The following is a 20,405-nucleotide window of genomic DNA, read 5'->3' as shown; positions in this document are numbered from 1 at the left end:
CACGCCGTACGGACGCGAGGTGGCGCGCCACGCTTCCGCCGGCGCGTTTTCGAATTTCGAAAACGCCTCGAGCGTGCCCGTCCACGTGGAAAAGAGTTGACCACGCCGAACGACGCCGGGCCAATCGTGTCCCCCGCTTTTCCGGAAAAACGGAAATTGGAGCGCGGAAGCTTTTTTTTTTTTTTGAAGAACTTTCTCGAGCGCTCGACGACAACTCCATTCCGTAAATCGTCTTTTTTGGATGCGTTCGGGGAGCGCGCTATTTGCTTATTCTATCCTTGTTCTACACTTGACGAGCGATAAAGATAGAATGATGCAATAGCGCTAATAGCGCGCTCCCCGAACGCAGCCTTTGTAGCGCGAAATTTAAAAAGAAAAATACATTTAATTCTACTCTGTTACTTTGTACGTATTTTAAGAACATTACTACATATATACATACACATGTAATTTATTATTGCATATACAATTACATAACATACAAAATATATTGAGTATAGAGTATCTTTCAATATTAGTATCTTTTAACTATACAATGTTAATGTTAATATAAAGATTGAGTTTCGGTAATTTACAAACAGTAACAGAAAAATGTAGTTGGTTGAAAATCTGTATAATTGTGTAGATTTGTGTATATATTTACATATAGATGTGCAGAGTGTCCAATTTTAATTCGAATGGACAAAAGTTATTTGGTTTTGAGAAAGTTTATCATGAAATGGTGATTTTAGGTCTTTTGATTTTCAAGGTGCTATATAGTTCACTTCTCTTAAAATAAAACCATATAAATTTTTTCATAGTCTATAATTTTCCTTGATATTATACATGTAAAAATATCCTAAGAAATTGTAAAAAATATCGTTTTACTTAAATAAAAAGAAAGTGGCTAATGTCAAGTTCAAAATCACCTCTTTATGTCTTCCTGAAAACTGAGCAATTTGTTTGATCATTTTTCCGTTTTTACGAGTCATTTGATTTCTTGAATTAAAATGGAATACTCCGGACGCGTGTACATGCGTGTCAAGACTATTGTGTCTATTGTGTCACGTGTATATTATTGTTTTAAAGTAGGAACAATTTTTTTATTGGCAACTAACTCATTCTATGTACTAATGACATCAATTATTATACTCGATTAAATTGACTTGAACAATCGTACTCTTTTGTAGCTGATAGTTTAAAAATTCAAAAATATTGATTTAAAAATAGATTGTTTTCGCACAACCGAGATCCTTAAGCGTAGAACGATGTAGTCGATCACAAACTCGGAGAAAATATTCCCGTTATCTAATCAAATTTAGGACAATCCTGAGATAATGTACAATTGTAGTACAATTTGCAATCATCAACTGACCTCCACAGGATACTTCTTCAGAGATCGTTGGATACATTCCGCTATTGTGGATCTGAAATAGAATATACGTGCCCGTGAAATTTTTCTATATTGAGAGAAAGAGGCGAAAGCATAGAAAATTGTAATAAATTTTGCAATACCTGAAGACTTTCTGGTGAAGAAGATACGCGCTGACATGTCCAGCGTCGATGTAACGAACCTCAACTCCCGGCCAGATAGTTTCCAGACTCATGCAACTATCTCGCGGTACGTAAGCGTCATCCTTGGCACAGACGGCGATGATCAATTCAGTGTCAACCGGTACCTCGAAATTTTTCAAATGCGTACACTCATCCATTATGCCGCGCATAAATTGCAACGCTTCGTGCTCGCGCCATTTGTTGTCTGAAAACAGCGGATGCTTCGGTACTGGTAACAAGCACACCCCTGTTGCAGGAAAGACAAAAATCGGATAAAAACCATGCTTACATGCTGCCTAGGATCATCAAAGGCAAGGGGCTAACGGATAACAAACACATCTGAATAAACATTTGAACTCGTTTAATTTCATCACAAGGAAATGAGACCTGAGATATATATACGTTTGACGTTTTCCCTTTTACACGCTTCCTTTCGCAAACTACGTCAAGTTAATGAATCGTACACACACAAGTTAATTACACAAGACTGATATCTACCTTTGAGAGCATTGGGATCCTTAGATTTAAATCTGTTGGAAATCAGATTTAAGGGAAATATTTTGGCTGCCGCCTTCTCTTCTGCAATCTGATGGTGTAATTGATTGCTATTATTTTTGGACTCGTTCTCGGTGGTAACATTAATGTCACTACGATTATTGATAGAATTTGTACTAATTGCATCACCCGTGGTATTATTGTCTCCGTTATTTTCGTTAGACTCCTTTCTTAACTTATCTACTCTCTTCAAGCTCGCGGGAAAATGCTTCGCGAAATGTTGGCCGGCTAAAAAAGCATCCTGAAAGTATATTCGATGAGAAATAAAGGTTTGAGAGACAATCTATTAACAGAATTACAAAAATCGTACTTACATCGTGATCGATAATTTTCACCATTTTTGCGAGATCATCTTGATATACTTTGTCCGAAAAATATTGCATTTCCAAAAGTGCCCAATTGATCGAAGCGCTCATTACTCCTTCTGTAAATACAGGTGAGGCAGTTGACCATGACAGACAAGGTACTAATGAGATTGGCTTCGGCCAATTGGTAGCTGCTAACGATGCCATCTGAAAAGAACAAGATATTTAGATGCACATAACGCGACAAGCTTACTTCTATTTTAGAGTTCTTGTGTGTTTTTTTTTTAACTAACATGTCCACCCATCGACAATCCAGTGAGAGCCAACGGACTAAATCCATGTCGTTCGCACCAATTTAACAAAACGATCGATTCCATTATCAGGCAGCCTCCCATAATAAAAATGTCGCACACGTTGTGCAAACTGGAACGTCTAAAAACGGCAAGGAGGGAAGAGTGCGGTAAAGAAAAACTAATCTTAGCCGATTACGTAACTCTGTACTCTACAAACCTTCCAATTAAGAGTTCTTACATTTGATCATCTGGCTTTCTCAGTCCGTAAAACGGATTCTCCAACAGTATCGATGCTATCCCAGATTCCTTGAGTAGCGGTTTAGCGATAAGATTTCTACGTCGCCAAAAAAACTAGTTAATAAGTAAAATATAAGTAAATATCTTGGTAGGCATAGAGATATCGTATACTTTGAAAGGCGATTAATGGTACGATGAAAAAAAAGTAAGCGGTAACGCTACATACGTGATCGCCCGTTCCCGCAAGGTGTAAACAAATCGGTTTTATCTTATGGGAACTCCATTTAGGTGGTAGGACCATCTGAAAGTAAGCTGTCTTGGTCTTATCTGGCATTATTCCAGGGAGATGCTTCTCGAAAGGCGACTCAAATTGACCTTCAATTATATGACAGTCTGACCAAATTTCATCCTAAGGAGAAACACACATATTATTTCTGATAACAGTAGAGATAACTGCATTATCAGAAAAGTATGAAATACCTTTGTTATCTCTATCGGGTAATCGAGTGGTATCATATTGTAGCATGCTTCCCGATTTGCCATAACTTTCCTGAATTCAAAGATTCTGAAACAATATTATTTAGATATTTAGATACTACATATTGGGATTTAGATGGTTAGAGATACTATAAACATAAATGTCCGATATTAAACGAGAAAAGTATTACTACAAAACATAACTTTATAAAGTAAGAAATTTTGAGTGAAAAGTATCTACATTGGGTTAAAAATGAATTGGAGGCATAAACATCTGCTCCAAACGTCTTGCTCCAAATAAATTACATCTACCTAAGTTAATTTATTATCTTTCAGAACAAAGTCTCTATCTGTAGATTAACTTTAATCTCGGTTTAACTTAATTTTTACCTTTTTTCTAGAATTAGAAGAAATAAAATGTGAGTTAAACCGAGATTAAAGTTGATCTACATTGGTAGAAATGGACATAAATAGCGCTGAGTCACACCACCCATCTATTATTGTTCGACAAGTGATTTATAGACAGATAACAAATGGAAATCTACCCGTGGTCAATCAGGGGCGTGAAGTGATCAGCAAGCGACGTCGGGCGCGCTCAGGTTAAGACCAGGTTAGCCACACTCACCTTCGCAGATTTTGCGGATTGCCCCAGCCCTTGGTGAAGAACTTGGTGAGCAGGATGCTCCGGTAGACCGCGTCCAGACGGCTCGGCGGCATCGCGACGAAGCGTCTTCGGGTGTCGGGTGCCCCGTTCTCTCGCTCGTTACCACCGCGTCGTCGTCGCGCGCGACCCGGAGCTCTCGCGCATCTCACACACGAAAAATCCCGCGGTCCATATCCTCCTCGTCCTCCGAAGTTCCGCGAAGGCTCGAACTCGAGCCCTTGTTTATTCGCGGCCGCGAGGAAAAGGACGTGACCTCGCCTTCACGCCACAGAGATCATTGGTCATCATTGACGACATTGACGTGCGCACAGCGCACGGCGCGCGCATTTCGCCCCCGTGCGTGTATAGATACATATTGCGCGCGGAGGGCCAATCGAGGAGAGCGAATCAAGCGAATGTGAGCGAATGGACGATCGGACGATAAGCGCGATTCAGCGGCGCGAAATGCGCGAATGAACGCTCGGCCGCTCCGCGACGCATCCTCGCCAAGCGCGTAAGTATGAATTTACTTCGCGTTACAAAGAGAACGACCTTCATCGAGCTGCGATTAACATAATGAGCGATCAATTATTCAATTATAAGCGAGCAGAATCGCTTGAAGCAAGGGTTCTCAACCTACGGCCCCTCCCGTGAAATTCTATTATGTCCGCCGGGAAATTTAGGTTAGGGAGTTACAATTATAAATGAATTTATAAATGAAGATATTTTGTGATATTTAGATTTTCAGAAATAAAACATCCGGTTTCTCCGGTGTCATTACAAATTTTAATATATTTATATACATATACATATTATAATAATTAAGGTGATCCTAAAGCCGTGATCCTAGCCGGTTTTTTTCAGTTTTTTTCTTAGCACTAATCTTTTAATTGACTTTATAGAAATGCAAAATTCTTGTCTAGAATTAAAGTACGCATCAAAATCTAGGTCATGGTGGTCGAATTTATATCGAAAACGAAAAAAAAATAATATTTTTTGTTATACGTGACGACCACCACATATAAATTCGACCACCATGACCTAGATTTTGATGCGTACTTTAATTCTAGACAAGAATTTTGCATTTCTATAAAGCCAATTAAAAGATTAGTGCTAAGAAAAAAACTGAAAAAAACCGGTTAGAATCACGACTTTAGGATCACCTTAAATATATATATATTAAATATATATTTATATATTATAAAATAAATAGCTCTCTTGACAAAAAAGGTTGGAAACCCCTGATTACAGAGATAATTTGTACAGAGATAAGTTTCTAACTATGTAGTTGTCCCTGATGTAATCTTTTTCTCCTATATATTAAGTATCAAAAGATTAATGATTCTATCCACGATAACAAAAATAGGACAGGTACGGGGATCCTAAAGCGAAGTCCGAACTTAATACCTCGATGTCGCGGTAATGTCAACATTTCTAATCCTGTTTTCTATGTCATATATCAATATCTGTCTAACGAGAGGCATCTGTCCTTGTTTCGATTGCTACACCATCTCTCGCTACTCGCAACACTGCTTATCTTATCTAGAGTTCCTAAGGAACTCTAATCTTATCAACCTAAGTGTGCTTTTGTACATATAAAAGTTTATTTAAACTAATCTTTTTTTCTAGGCGTTGAATTTTAGTTCTATTTACACAATATTGTTCCTACATGTTGTCCCTAGGTCATGCCGGTCTAATTTTGTGGATATTTATTGTAAAGCAAATATTGTAGTCACGTTTACCAAAAATTAACCAAAAATATTAATTTTTTTTGGTTTTCGATATAAATTCGACCACCATGACCTACATTTTGATGCGTACTTTAATTTTAAACAAGAATTTTGCATTTTTATAAAGCCAATTAAAAGATTAGTGCTAAGAAAAAAAACCGGTATTACAGACGGCTTTAGGATCCCCAATCGGAGTTTGGTCTGACTTTTGGGCGCAGAAAGCGACACGGCGAGGCGACGCATATTGTTTTGTTTCCACCTTGCCGTATTTATCGGGATACACAAAAGTAATACAGTGAAAAACGTATTTAATAATTTAATAATAATTGTATACACTTTCAGAAGGAATTTATTAACTCTTTGCCTTGCGATTTATATATAGCACAAGATATACTTTTGTCAAAATGTGCAACATACTGGCCTGTCAATTTGAATAGGTCTACATTTTTTTTATTATGACAATAAGAATATTACAAGAATATTATTTCTTAATATTTGATTTCTAATTTTATCTACCCGTGCATTTCGTTATGTTTATATATTAACTATAAAATATGTAAACTATATATATATGTATATATATATATATATATATATATATATATATATATATATATATATAATATATTTCCGTTTATATATATATATTTTTTTTTTATATATATCTGGGAAATATACAAAATATGAGGAAAATTAATTAATTAGATTATTTTTACAAAATAAACTAATTAATATATACCTAAGAAAAATTTCACTATTTTACTATTAAAGAGTAACAGAAAAATCCGGCGTTGTCTTCTTAGATCGCATGTGAAGTTGCGCTTCCTTTTCCGAGCTACAGTCCGCCATTTGATTCAGTAGGCTCAGTAACATCTTATTAAACAATGATCTTACGCTCGAAAGCTTCAAAGCATGACGCAACACAAATCTGGAATGACGCAAATACAGCAGTTTTTAATTAAACTGGTTTTTATGCTGAATAACTTGCGTGTCGTGATGTAATAACAGCTATACTTACTTCCAAAGCTTATAACTGATCCAGTCTGAATAACTGAGAGACGCGTGTAAACGCGGCATGTTTATGCCAAATACATCCGTGATAAGTAATATCGCGGACCTGTAAGACATATACATAAAGGGGAAATAATTAAGCGGCTCGATGACGCATCTCGTCATGTGTTCCCATTCGGGTGTCACTTCCTTCAAATTAGGTATCGTCCAATATTGATAGAAATCCTGCAAACGTTGTTTTATCTCCTTCAAGCTCCCACGGCAAAAGTTGTATCTGACAAGCAAATGAAGCTAATTAGTAACACATAAAAATTAAAAATACTTCCTCGATACACGTGCTTTATTTTCCATCGGGGATGGAAAATCCAAAAGGAGTTTCGGCACGTACTTCTCTTCCATTCCGAGATAATATCCGTAACATCTCCAGATGTGGCAAAAGGCCTCCATATCTTCGTCGGTTACGTCGTGCGCTCCGAAGTCTTGCGGATAAAATAAAACGAAGCCTATGAAGCAGCATTGAATCATCGCCATGTCGGCGTTGTTTATATATTTGCGCTTGAATGGCAAATCGACGAACATCTTGTAAGGACGTTGCCCGATCCTCTCGAACGGACACCCCTCGGCGAAATCTTTCAAAAGCAATTCACGATCCGGGCACCATGGATTCGCGAATTTGGACGCGTCGTCGATTTTATGATCGTCGAACTGAGATAGCTTTGCTCTCATTCTCACGTGCATTTTGCGTACAACTTCCATGTCTTTGAACGCGAGTGTTCCCTTGACCCACGGTTCCCCGGCGAACCAATTCATCATCCGGCGCATGGTCGACAAGTATCTTCGAAATTAATGAGAATTGAATAAAAATAATAATAGATCCAGGTTCGAAAAATTAAGAACAAAGGTGATGAAAGGAGAGAAGTAGATAATGTTTGCGAAAGAAAATAAAAGCAACGGTTACAAAACGATATTTCAGAAATAAGAGATATAATCATCTATTGACGAACTAGTAGATAACAGCAAATAGATGGCAATTGTATAATTTTGCGACTATTTGCAACGACTTTCGAACACTCTATCTCATAAGAAACAGCGATAGAATGACCATATATACCTTTTGAATCCCAAAAACGGCGTGTGAGCGCGGTCATTGAGGATAATTGGATTTAGATTACTTTCGAAGGAAAAAGCGGGCAAGAGCGACAACACCATGGCTATGGTAATTCCGCCGAAGTAATCCTGCACGAATTTCTGCCCCCTGCGGTACTTATCCATGTCGAGCCATTCGGGTTTCTCCACCGGCGATCGACCGCAGTCCCCATGACAGAAGGAAGCCGGGATGAATGTCAATAAGGACTCCGGTACGTTCGGATAGAATTTTGAGAGATTCTTATTTATCCAGCTATATTTTTCGCTCACTGTCCACTCGTCGAAGTCACTCGGAAAGTAGCTCCGGTCGAATGTATTCTGCAACAGCTTCACGTACTCGTCTTCATCCGAACTTCCGTTTGACCGTACTTCCGTCACGTCATTCAAAGTGCACTCGCAATCTTCGTCGTCTTTTTTAAGCGCATCGTTTCTTCCCGTCATCTTTACGCCGTCAACTCTCGGCACGTAATGATATAGTGATATCACGCGAGAAACTGTGTGCTTTTCGTATAGCGACTCAAGGGGGGAAACCACAGTGACGGCCGGAAAAAAATGCTATTTTCATAAATTTTTTTTCGCAAAAATTAATAAAAATTTAATCAAATTGGTTTGTCATTTCTTTAAAGTACATAATTAAATATATTGTAAAAAAAAATATTAATATTTGCGCCTTCAGCGTGTGGTGCCGTATACCTCCGCAAAAAAAGCTGGGCGCTCGCATATCTCGGTCAATTTTTATCCGAATGACTTGAAATTTAAACAGAATGTTTATAAAAAAATTGTCATTCAGTTAAAAAACGCAAATGCTATTAAATTAAGGGGTGCACTTCTGATTGTTAGCTAAACAGTGTCGTTAGTTTTGGCTTCGTATAAAATAGCAATAATTTTTTCAGATGCTGTACCTATTGCTTCTTCACAAGCATTTTTAACTAAAAAAAACTGTTATGTCTTCTCGCAAATAAATAATATTTTTTAATATAAATTTCACAAATTTTGTTTTTTCCACATTATAGAAAAAAGAAGTGGTATTGCATCCACTGAGGGCATAAATAAAGCCGATAAAATCCTGATATTCAAGATAACGTAAAAAATATTATCAAATATCAGAATGAAAAAATCGCTTAGACTGCTAGAAAAAAAGTTGTACGCAAAAATGTGAAAAAAATCTTTTTTCCCAAATTTTCGCTATTTTTTAATTCCGTTTTAATCTTATTTCTTGAGTTTCCGATATCGTAAAAATTTTTTTTATGAACGTATTCGATGAAAAATTTTATTTCGTACAAAAAAGTTTTCTTGTATTTTTTTCGTATTTTGCGTCGTTTTCTAGATATTCCAAAGACAATGGAAAACGATATTTTTTGTTAATATCTCAGAAGTGCACTTCTTAATTTAATAGCATTTTTGTTTTTTAACTTGATTTAGTGTCGAATAATCGTATGAATTGATAAAAATTCATTAAAGAATTAGTTCCGAATGAGCGTCGTTTTTTAGCTTCAAGCAATAGCCTAATAGCACACGATTGCTACAAGAAGACTGTTGCGTATACTCGTGTATTAAGATTTGTACGTGTAAATGTGCATCCACTGTAATTGCATAACAATGCTACATGGATACCCCACTCTATCTCCATTTATCTTCTCATCTTCTTCATACCACGAGATAATCTTTTTTTCAATAAAAATATTATTTTCCGCTCGTTTGAAGCAAAGGCTTTAATGAGGAATAGGACCAATATACGAGCATTAATCGATGTTACAACAAATTTAAATTATATCCAGATTTATTGAATTATTTACGTTTCGTACCATACTCAGACTTCATCAGAATTGTCAATTAAGCGAATAATTAATTACTAACATATATAGGAGTCAAAACGCAATCAATTAAACATGGAGACGTACCGCAATCATAAAGTCAAAAACTTAACATTATAGAACGCTTTCTTCTCAAGTCAGTCATGCTCCAATTAAATTTCCGTTTTATTGAGTACCTATATCGTCGTCCCGTGGAGATCCATGCAAGTCCACAATTTTGAATGGTACCATACATATCTGGACCATCTTACTGGCAACTGGATAAATAAGATGATTTAGTATCGACTTAATAAAATTATAAACCGAGACTTACATAAGTGTTCAGAGATGACGAGAACCATGACCAGTATAATTATTGCCTGGCATGATTCTCGTCATCTCTGAACACTTATGTAAGTCTCGGTTTATAATGTTATTGAGTCGATACTAAATCATCTTATTTATCCAGTTGCTACTAAGATGGTCCAGAAATGTATGGTACCTTTCAAAATTGTGGACTTGCATGGGTCTCCACGGGACGACGATATACTCAATAAAACGGAAATTTGACTGACTTGAGAAGAAAGCGTTATATAATGTTAAGTTTTTGACTTTGTGATTGCGGTACGTTTCCATGTTTAATTAATTGCGTTTTGACCCCTATATATGTTAGTGATTAATTATTCGCTTAATTGACAATTCTGATAAAGTCCGAGTACGATACGAAACGTAAATAATTCAATAAATCTGGATATAATTTAAATTTGTTACAACATCGATTAATGCTCGTATATTGGTCCTATTCCTCATTATAATCTTTTTTTATTTGTTTTAATAACGTTTAATGCATTACATATTTGTAAATATAAATTTTGTTTCACAGTCAACTGAGAACACCGCTGAAATATTAGCTGGAATATATAATAACTAAAGTGAATAAGATCACCTTTTTTTGCTATTTGCAATAAAGATACAAAAATACGACATAAAAGATTATGATTGTTTTGACGAATTGTTTATCGCGAATTTGTTGCTACTTTTTCTTATATTACATAAATACATATCGCCTGTTTTTATTTTGTTACCTTATCTAAGGCCTGTCACAAACAAAATAACAAAACTGCATACGCAGAACATAACACTGTCTAGATAAATGAGCATTTAATATAAAGCATGTTATGTATAAATCAATGGCTGGATGCTAATTGATCTGGACAGTATTATGTTCTGCATATGCAGCTGTACGTGTACGTAAAGATAGCTATTTAAATTCAAAGATACTTTTGAAAGAGCCTTACTCTTTTATGATAACGGTTTAAAATTTGAGTTTGAATTGTTCAGAAAATTCTGCGCATTTTTCTTTATTACTAATGACTTCATTAATATTTATACATTCAGATGAATAAGCGCATTTGGTATTGCGAGCGACTTTATCAAACGCAATACCAAATGCGCTTATTCATCTAAATGTATAAATATTAATGAAGTCGTTAGTAATGAAGAGAAATGCGCAGAATTTTCTGAACAATTCAAACTCGAATCTCAAACCGTTATCATAAAAGAGTAAGGCTCTTTCAAAAGTATTTTTGAATTCGAATAGCTATCTTTACGTACACGTACATTTTAAACTTAAACAGCTTGAAAGAACTGTAATCTTTTACAACAGTTTAAGATTCGAGTTTAATTAATTATTTGAATCGGTCGGAAAATCCCGCTTCTTTTTATTACTATTGATTCCATTAGTAATTATATACTTATTTCATTATCAGTGGTGTTATTATACATATAACAAATTTATGCATTGTTATTTATATATATATCTAGACGAATAATATTGGTATTACGTGTTTGATGACTTATTATTGCATCTTTCAGAACAAGCTAACGAAAATAAGGAGATGAGAGAGAGAGAGAGAGAGAGAGAGAGAGAGAGAGAGAGAGAGAGAGAGAGAGAGAGAGAGAGAGAGAGAGAGAGAGAGAGAGAGAATAGTTTTAAATGAGAGCAATTTGATGTTAATAGATAAGTGCTCTAAAATATGACTTGATGCGGCGCACGCTAAACGTTTACAATATTTTATTATTTCTTTACAGATTTCATATAATAACTGTGCATAATAACTAAATATCGCTATTTAGAATGCAATTGATTTAATAAGAAGAAATTTGCGAAATAATATCTCTGAAGCAAAGTTGAAGATAAATTGAAGAGCACGTAAATAATGACCCAACTTGCGTAAAATATCTTATCTGTAAAGAAAATGCGTATATTGCGTATAAATTGATTGCTTTTATTAAGATATTTAATCGGATCAAAAGTTCACGAATATCTTTAAAACGTAAGTAAGTCTTTAAAATATTGAAGTAAGTCTGAATCTACTTTTAATTTACTTTTTTTTATTTACGGCCGCTGGTCCAGAAATATATCAGTAAAAGAACGTTTTATTATTAAACAAATTGTATTCCAAATACCGCGATATTTAAATATCATGATTGCTATAAAATATTTCAAGAAAAAATGTATCAAACTGATCATTTATATTTATTGATTGAAAAAATATATGCATATGTACACATATATATGAAAGTTTATATTATATGACGCTATTTCGTACTCTAGCGTACCGGAAATCTTTTTTAATCTTTCGTAATACGATCTAATAACAGACCTTTAATATTATGTATACTTAATATCTACTATTGTCCGTTAATGCCTATTAATCCTCATTAATGTTTATTAATATTGACTTTATTAATGCCCAAGTGATGCAAAGCTTCATGCTCCATTATATAAATGCTATCGACCCTTGTCTAAAGCCTTTTCAGATCTGTTCTTGAGTAACTTGTGTTTTTCCGGTCCATATTCGACTGCTTTATCGAGGACCTTACAAACTTTCTTGTTTATATACTCTCGTACGAATCGTAACTTCATGGCATAGCGAAACATGAAGCTGAAATTATAGAAAGAAATGATTATAATTATTAAAACTGGGTGTAAATAAGATGAGTAATATTAAATATACAATAAAATTTCTTATTCACACTTTAATTCTTTACGGTTATTCTATATCCTATAAATTGGACTTGATATAATGCATTGCGCGATCGCCTATTGCATAATTTTTCAAACATTTGAACCTTGATGCATGTTAGATCAGTCAATTAAATAAAATTTCGGAAATATTTTATCTTTGATTATTTACACTTACAAGAAACAGTTCTTGAAACGTAAAGTTTGTTTGGACAATGATATAATCAGTTTCTCAACTTTCAGTAGATTACCGAGGATACTTGTGCATTCGTCTGTGTTTATCTCAATCTGGCTTGCGATACTCACCGTTGAATGGTAAGAGAAAATCGTTCGAAATAAGTAAGCGTATGTCGTACGCGCGGCATATCAATGTTCAATAAATTGGTGACGAACAGTAGTAACGTCTCGAATGTGAAACGACTAATATAATAACGTTCACCTTCCGCAACGCATCTCAACATGTGTTCCCATTCGGGCGTTACTTGCCGCAAGTAGGGTCTCACCCAAACATCGACGAAGTCGCGCGATCTTTGCTTTATTTCCTGCAGATTGCCGCGGCAGAAATTATATCTAAAACATTTATTTTGTCATTAAATTTAAGAATTCCAATGTGACGATAACAAAGTAAGGAAAACACTCGAGTGATGAAAAAGTTTGTCATACGTACAGAACGTATGAATGAAAATCAAGACGGAAGTGAAATTATGCATTGGATAAAATCAGATTAACGTTTAAATATATTATAAATTTAATCAAGATAAAATTAAAGGAAGAAGAATAAAAAAACGTTATTGTCATCAATCAAATTTACTACCGTAAACAGCCTTAATTATTATTAGACGTCGCAGATTTAATTACCACTATTTTCGTCGCGCGATATAATGAGGGAATTTATATTTACGGTACTTACTCATCCTCTATACCAAGAAGGTATCCTATGCCTCTCCATGTGTGGCAAAAAGCTTCCAAATCTTCATCGCTAGCGTCAATTCCGAGCTCGTTGGGGTGCAGCAGAATCATCCCGACAAAAGCGAATTGTGTGGCTCCCATATCAGCTTGATTCAATCCTTTCGGTGTGATCAGTAGATGTAAACAACCGTTTTCGACGGTCGGGTATGGACAGGAAGAAAAGTCTTCTAAAATCGCTTCTCTGCCCGGACACCATGGATTCGAAATTTTAGTGGCCGTGTCGATCTCCTCGTTGTCGCGCTCGCAAAGTTTCAATCGTATCGCACGGTGCATTCTACGCACAGTTTGCACGTCCTTGTAAGCTTGCGTGCCCACGGTCCAAGGATCATCCATCATCCAATTTTTTATACGGCAAGCTGTGGACAAGTACCTAATAATCAAAAATTTATTGATAAATATTTAACTTATAACTCATCGTGATGCTGGATGTAGCATCTGATCGAATCTGATTTTCAACTGTTGCTCAATCATCGAAAAATGCCGCTATATGAGTATGAAAAAATGTTTTAATATATTAATTACTATAAACTCGTAATGAATTTTAAATTCTGGAATTATAATCGTGTGATCTAGAATTATAGTTATGTTTTACAAGACAATTAATATAATTTATAAATTTTAATGGCATACATGTAACAAATAAATTGTCTTCACTAATCAATTTATATTTATGTGCTGTTTCTTTCGCGCAGAATGTATATTATTGATATGAGAAATGTAAATTATGTGTCAATATTGTGTGAGAGCTCAGTTACGACATTTTTCTTAAGATATTTTAAATACGGCGAAGAAAAACTGATTACATGAGAGAATCTGTCTCACGCACCGAAAATTATTTATTGCTTTGTGAGTTTTACATCTCATCGAATTATTTGAATTTTGAAGCAACAATTTTGCATTACTTTTATTAATATAACGTTCGCAGAGCACTGTTATATACTAGATTTTCTATTATTTATTTTATTTTCTACTATTTATATTTTCATTTTATTTATCTTATACTGCTATAAAACGATAATATTTGATTCAGAATCAAGCAAAGTATTTGCAAAGATACAATTCCTTCCTGTTTAATTTTTTCCGATTCAAGATCCGATTGATAAATATCAAGGTCTATTAATTCATATACATTTTTTTTTTTTTCAAGACTTGATTTGACTTAAGACAACTACCAAATTGCGAAAAAGAGAATTTAGGCTAAGTTTCTCGCTTAAATCGCAATTGCAAATGTGTAAAGTTATGACCATTAAATTGACTCTCAAGATTTAGCCATCGATTTATCTGTCTCAATACGAATTTCTTCTGAGTTCCTTAGCAAAAACGCTGTTATATAAATAGCGGCTTAAGAGATTTTGCCGAAATCATTGCGTACCTCTTGAATGCTAAATACGGCGTGTGAGATTGCCGGCTGAAGATAATCGGTTTTAAACCATCCGTGAAAGCGAATATCTCGAAAAGCGATAACAAGTTAGCTAAAAGGATCGAGGTAATGTGATCTTGCGCGAACTTTTGACCTCTCTGGAACTTTTTTATGTCCAACCAAAGCGGTTTGTCCGTCGAATTTCGACCGCAATCTCCCCGATACTGTGCGGCCGGTATGAAGAATAATAAGGAGTCTGGTATACTTGGCACATATATTTTTATGTTACTTATTATGTGTTCATATTGTTCTTTGTCCGTCCATTTATCATAATCCTTCGGTTTCGCGGGATTCTGATCGACAATGTGCTTCATCTGTTTCACAAAATGTTCGATGTATTTAACGGCGTTTCTTGCCTCTGCGAGTTCATAATATTCGTTTTTGATTGCATCTTCTGTGTATGTATCGATGCTATTGTTGCTTTGATTTTTTCGATTTAATATAATTTTCTCCATCGTATCCTGCGTATTGTGATGTTGTATCCGAACCAACTTGCTATTATTCGTAATTTCTGTCTGCTCTATCCACCGAATACAGTCATTTGTCTCTTCCATTTTCTATCTCCCTTTAATAATTTTATCAGCGATAATTGCTTTGGACAAGTTATCCTGTAATATAAAATAACATTAATATACAAAATAGCAAGAAAGAAATTCAATGTGTTTGTTACTACTATATAAAGTATTGATTTACGTTTACGAATCATCTGTATGGGTACATATAATTCTGAACATACAAAATAAGGCATAAATATATTTTTTAAATAAGAAAGAACTATTATGTGAATGTAAATCATATTTTCTGATAAGAAAACGGACTCAAGTGTTCTTTCTTATCAATTTTGATGAACTTTGAGCTATGTTATAACATACATAAAAGATTGTAAAGAACATATATTTCTTGTACGTGCTCTCATTGGATTATTTTTACATAATAGTAATTATTAAAATAGTGAAAAAAGTCAACTAGATAAATCATATATTAGTTAAATATTAAAGTTTATTCAAAATGATAAATAAGTTAATTAGAATAATGCGTAGTGTGTGATGATATAATTTAGTAATAGTATTATAATGTAGTAATAATATTATAATTTAAATATTTAAATTAATAAATGCATTGACGCAATAGGAAGCAATTATAACAATACCACCGCAAATATCGCATTAGTTTCAAATGACATTTAAGTATTTAAATTAAATACGACATATTAAACCAACATGACGTAATTTGACTTGAACACTTAAATATTTCAAATAAAAAAATGTGGTAATCAATTGAACGCATTTCGTCAAGTTAACACAACTTTTTTTCTCAGTGTACCAGAGAGTCATTCAGTGTCTTTATTGGAATTAATTTCATTCCAGAGATACATATAAAATATGAGAACTTTATATTAACAATAAACTTTTATTAACAAAAAAACAATAAAAGTAGAAATATATTAAAAGTATACGTATAGTAATAGAACAATAATAAAGAAGACTTTTTCAAAAAGTGCATTTGTATAAAATAACTTTATATATAGTTGAATTCGTCTTTAAACAAACTTTAAAATCAGCGGGAGAAGGAGAGTTAAAAATGTAAAGACTAGTCATTTTGCAGCACTCCCTACAATTGAATTTCATAAAGGCCCAACTTGTGACACTTGCGGATAGTTATATTATAGTGACGCCATATTTTTTATAAGCAACTGAACCACCAGCTTTTGACGTCACCCCTTTTCAACAATTTTTATGCTCCTGTTTTACTAATTGTAAGTATTTACCGCGAACGAATCCTTTAGTAAAATCCTAACCCGTCTTTTACTTTCTTCTATCCAGAAGTGAGGATGCCACTAGTTCAACTAGCTCCCGACTTATATAGTGCATTCGAAGTATCAGTCTTTCCTGTTACCAAACCAGTTTTCTTACGTAAGAAAAAACCTTGGCATTTTTCATTATTTTCGCTTTAGGCTTGTTGTTTGTTATGCAAACATTTATTTTTGTTTTATTGGCTCCGTAGTAGGTTCTGCACATATGAATTTTCCCCCTTTCAAATTTTTTTAAAAGTCCAATTATGCAGGAACCGGCAGTGTCGGCTTTTGAGCTACTCGCTCACTCGTTACATAAAAGAAATGTTTCAATAGTACGTGCTCATCTTGTATTCCGAGAAAATATCCGTAACATTTCGAGATACGATGTGTAGATCCTTGCCCGTTGCATTCCCCAAATTTGTCTCACAGACGGCTCTATTCGAATATTTTATTAATACTCTTTCAGAATTTTATAAAGGCATATTAACATTAATTGTCACTTTTCTAAAATAATATAATCTTTTTTTGTATCTATCTCAAAACAGCTGTTTTTCTCGGAAAATCATAACTTTTTGAAATTCTATATCTCCGATTTCATTTAATATTCCAGCTAAAAAAAATCTCGTGACCCGATGCAACGCTCTCATCTTTCACGTCGATGCTCGTTGGTGCCATCGAGCAACGAGAAAATAGCTCGTATAATAGGTGGTTGATACAATAGGATATAATGGGAGCCATGTAATATGATGGGCGCAGGGGAGTTGTTATTTATGTATGGGAAACGTTCGTTCAACAGAACATGAAATCAGGTTCTAAATTAGACATTTCTCTATTTCTCGATCATATTTGTTGCGGAGGGAATGCTTCGAACGGAAATCCCAAAGAAAGAGAGAACATATTATTTTTCGATATTTCTACATTGGGAAAAATATTCTATATTATCGGACATCGGTGCGGTTTTGCGCAAAGCAAGGCCGTAATTAAGGTTGAAATATACAGTACGACTCTGTTTATTTATACAACGTCGAGCATTATCGACGTTATTACATTTCTATCTTTGCATATTGTGCAGTTTGCTTTGGAAAAGTATTTTTCAACATTACGTTTATAATCGTGTTATTCGTGGATCAAAATTTTCTCGACCCAATCGCACGTCATGAATATTCGCTGTCCAGTTGCGGAGGAACGTATACCTGATTTACAGTCCGTTTGTTTTAATGTGCAATAGTAGTAGCAATGCACCAGGGTGCATTGTGCCGTAAATTTCAAGATCAAGAGACACGGTAGTGTCTCGCGCCAAGTACACGCGGAGCGAGACCGACCGTGACTCTTTTACGCGACGCGACGGGTTGCGAGTATACCCGAGATGTTGAGATCTCGATAACGAGTGAACGGATCAAGTTCTAAGTAGGCTTGATCGATAGCTTGGGGTCCAATTAGGGGGGGGTTTCTCTCATAATATTCCGCTACGTGCCCTACGAGCGGAGATATTGCGACGCAAAGTCCAAATGGGAAAATTTATTTTTAAGATACTCCTCCTCCTCCTCCTCCTCCTCCTCCTCCTCCTTCTAACGCCGACGTCTCAATATTATTATTATGATTATCAGAGAAACGTCCCTTTCATTTTTTCGACGCTGGCGGCGCAGGTATCGCCAGTTTCGATATCGCGCGCGTATTTCGAAATTAGGTCGATAGACTTATCGGTCAGGAGGAAGATTTCTATTTAGGTAAATTAGGTAATATATAATATATATTGAGTCAACGGAAAAGAAGGTTCTCTACGCTTGGCAGAAAGTGCCGCTAGGGAATTTTTAAGTCGATTCTTATGAATCAAGCTTGAATTCGATGTCTACGTGTCCCAGGTTGCCGATGACAAGGTCCACATAGTGCGCTTTGTAGTTTTTGGTGTCTAGGTGTATTAATAACTTTAAATCTGAATGTAGGACACGTAGATATCGAATTCAAGGTATTAATACACGTAGACACCGAAAACTACGGAGCGCACTATGTGGACCTCGTCATCGAAAACGTGGGACACCTAGACATCGAATTCAACGTATTATTATACCTGGACACCGAAAACTATAGAGCGCACTATCTGGAACCCGACATCAGCAACCTGGAACACGTGGACATCGAATTCAAGGTATTAATACACCTGAATATCGAAAACTATGAAGCGCACTATGTGAACCTCGTCATCGGCAACCTGGGACACCTAGACATCGAATTCAAGCTTGATTCATAAGAATCGACTTAAAAATTCCCTAGCGGCAGAATCAAGAGACACGGTAGTGTCTCGCGCCAAGTACACGCAGAGCGAGACCGACCGTGACTCTTTTACGGTACGCGACGCGACGGGTTGCGAGTACCCGAGATGTTGAGATCTCAATAACGAGTGAACGGATCAAGTTCTAAGTAGGCTTGATCGATAGCTTGGGGTCCAATTAGGGGGGGGGGGTTTCTCTCATAATATCCCGCTCCGTGCCCTACGAGCGGAGATATTGCGACGCAAAGTCCAAATGTGAAAATTTTTTATTAAGATACTTCTTCTTCTATCTACTTCTAACGCCGATGTCTTATATGACACTACAAAAAGACGTGATATCCGTACAAAATTACCTTTTTCAAAAAAAAGGTAAAAAAATGCGCCAAGTACACGCATAGTAGTATATATATGTATTATGTTGTTACCTCGAAAAAAGCAAAGTGGTAGTATTATACCTCGAAATAACACCCTGTACATATTGTTTATACAATGCGTAATACTACAAAAAGGCGTGATATCTGTACAAAATTACCTTTTTTAAAAAAAATGTAAAGAAAGGCGCTAAGTACACGCATAGTAGTGTATCAAGAGACACGGTAGTGTCTCGCGCCAAGTACACGCGGAGCGAGACCGACCGTGACTCTTTTACGCGACGCGACGGGTTGCGAGTACCCGAGATGTTGAGATCTCGATAACGAGTGAACGGATCAAGTTCTAAGTAGGCTTGATCGATAGCTTGGGGTCCAATTAGGGGGGGGTTTCTCTCATAATATTCCGCTACGTGCCCTACGAGCGGAGATATTGCGACGCAAAGTCCAAATGTGAAAATTTATTTTTAAGATACTCCTCCTCCTCCTCCTCCTCCTCCTCCTAACGCCGATGTTCTTGTATGATGACGTCATAATCAGAAACGTTACTTTCACTTTTTCGACGCTGGCGGCGCAGGTATCGCCAGTTTCGATATCGCGCGCGTATTTCGAAATTAGGTCGATAAACTTATCGGTCAGGAGTAAGATTTTTATTTAAATATTTTAGGTAAATTAGGTATATACTTATATAATATATATTGAGTCAATTCCTTCATGTTTATCTGGAGAGATTTCGTATCCTTACATCGTATTACCACCGCTGCCGGAAAAGAAGGTTCTCTACGCTTGGCAGAAAGTGCCGCTAGGAAATTTTTAAGTCGATTCTTATGAAT

General features: G+C 35.5%; 3 protein-coding genes across 6 annotated transcripts in view; all 3 read right to left on the bottom strand.

Moving 5' to 3' along the window:
- Positions 1–435: 435 nt before the first annotated feature.
- Positions 436–4,964, bottom strand: LOC139815143 (protein ABHD18). Of its 2 annotated transcripts, none has more exons than XM_071781812.1 (9): positions 4,026–4,964; positions 3,404–3,488; positions 3,150–3,332; positions 2,925–3,037; positions 2,687–2,825; positions 2,403–2,600; positions 2,032–2,329; positions 1,495–1,738; positions 436–1,406 (listed from the first exon to the last, which is right to left on the bottom strand). In XM_071781812.1, the coding sequence occupies exons 1-9, from the start codon at positions 4,115–4,117 to the stop codon at positions 1,346–1,348; spliced, it is 1,413 nt and encodes a 470-aa protein (XP_071637913.1). In that variant the 5' UTR covers positions 4,118–4,964; the 3' UTR covers positions 436–1,345. The 2 variants fall into 2 exon arrangements, with proteins under 2 accessions (XP_071637913.1, XP_071637912.1); XM_071781811.1 differs by having other exon boundaries at positions 1,495–1,780; positions 4,026–4,929.
- A 1,100-nt stretch (positions 4,965–6,064) lies between these two features.
- On the bottom strand, positions 6,065–8,468 carry LOC139815145 (uncharacterized). Its single transcript, XM_071781816.1, has 4 exons — positions 7,896–8,468; positions 7,173–7,619; positions 6,792–7,058; positions 6,065–6,701 (listed from the first exon to the last, which is right to left on the bottom strand). Exons 1-4 carry the CDS (start codon positions 8,369–8,371, stop codon positions 6,539–6,541), a joined length of 1,353 nt encoding a protein of 450 aa, XP_071637917.1. The 5' UTR covers positions 8,372–8,468; the 3' UTR covers positions 6,065–6,538.
- A 3,156-nt stretch (positions 8,469–11,624) lies between these two features.
- Positions 11,625–20,405, bottom strand: part of LOC139815144 (uncharacterized) — a 52,388-nt gene continuing 43,607 nt past the window's right edge. For 2 of the 3 annotated variants that reach the window (XM_071781814.1, XM_071781813.1), the window contains exons 2-5: positions 15,093–15,748; positions 13,662–14,090; positions 13,058–13,321; positions 11,625–12,671 (exon numbers count right to left, since the gene is read on the bottom strand). In XM_071781814.1, coding sequence (XP_071637915.1) covers positions 12,518–12,671; positions 13,058–13,321; positions 13,662–14,090; positions 15,093–15,694 — 1,449 coding nt within the window. In that variant the 5' untranslated portion in view covers positions 15,695–15,748 and the 3' untranslated portion in view covers positions 11,625–12,517. Of the gene's footprint in view, positions 12,672–13,057; positions 13,322–13,661; positions 14,091–15,092; positions 15,749–16,908; positions 16,928–20,405 lie in introns of those variants that run through there. The other variant, XM_071781815.1, reaches the window with a different exon arrangement.

This window comes from Temnothorax longispinosus, chromosome 6, assembly GCF_030848805.1.
Source record: "Temnothorax longispinosus isolate EJ_2023e chromosome 6, Tlon_JGU_v1, whole genome shotgun sequence".
Lineage (NCBI taxonomy): Eukaryota > Metazoa > Arthropoda > Insecta > Hymenoptera > Formicidae > Temnothorax > Temnothorax longispinosus.
This window is presented reverse-complemented; position numbering and strand designations above follow the sequence as displayed.

Excerpts from the sequence above, each read along its gene's own strand:
- LOC139815143 (XM_071781811.1), bottom strand. The coding sequence starts at position 4,117 with ATGCCGCCGAGCCGTCTGGACGCGGTCTACCGGAGCATCCTGCTCACC. Across the intron at positions 3,038-3,149 it reads TTGCGGGAACGGGCGATCAC|TTTTTTTGGCGACGTAGAAA; the intron begins GTATGTAGCGTT and ends CTTATTAACTAG. Across the intron at positions 1,781-2,031 it reads GGATCCCAATGCTCTCAAAG|GGGTGTGCTTGTTACCAGTA; the intron begins GTAGATATCAGT and ends TTCCTGCAACAG.
- LOC139815145 (XM_071781816.1), bottom strand. The coding sequence starts at position 8,371 with ATGACGGGAAGAAACGATGCGCTTAAAAAAGACGACGAAGATTGCGAG. Across the intron at positions 7,620-7,895 it reads CCGTTTTTGGGATTCAAAAG|ATACTTGTCGACCATGCGCC; the intron begins GTATATATGGTC and ends TTAATTTCGAAG. Across the intron at positions 6,702-6,791 it reads ATCAGTTATAAGCTTTGGAA|ATTTGTGTTGCGTCATGCTT; the intron begins GTAAGTATAGCT and ends GCGTCATTCCAG.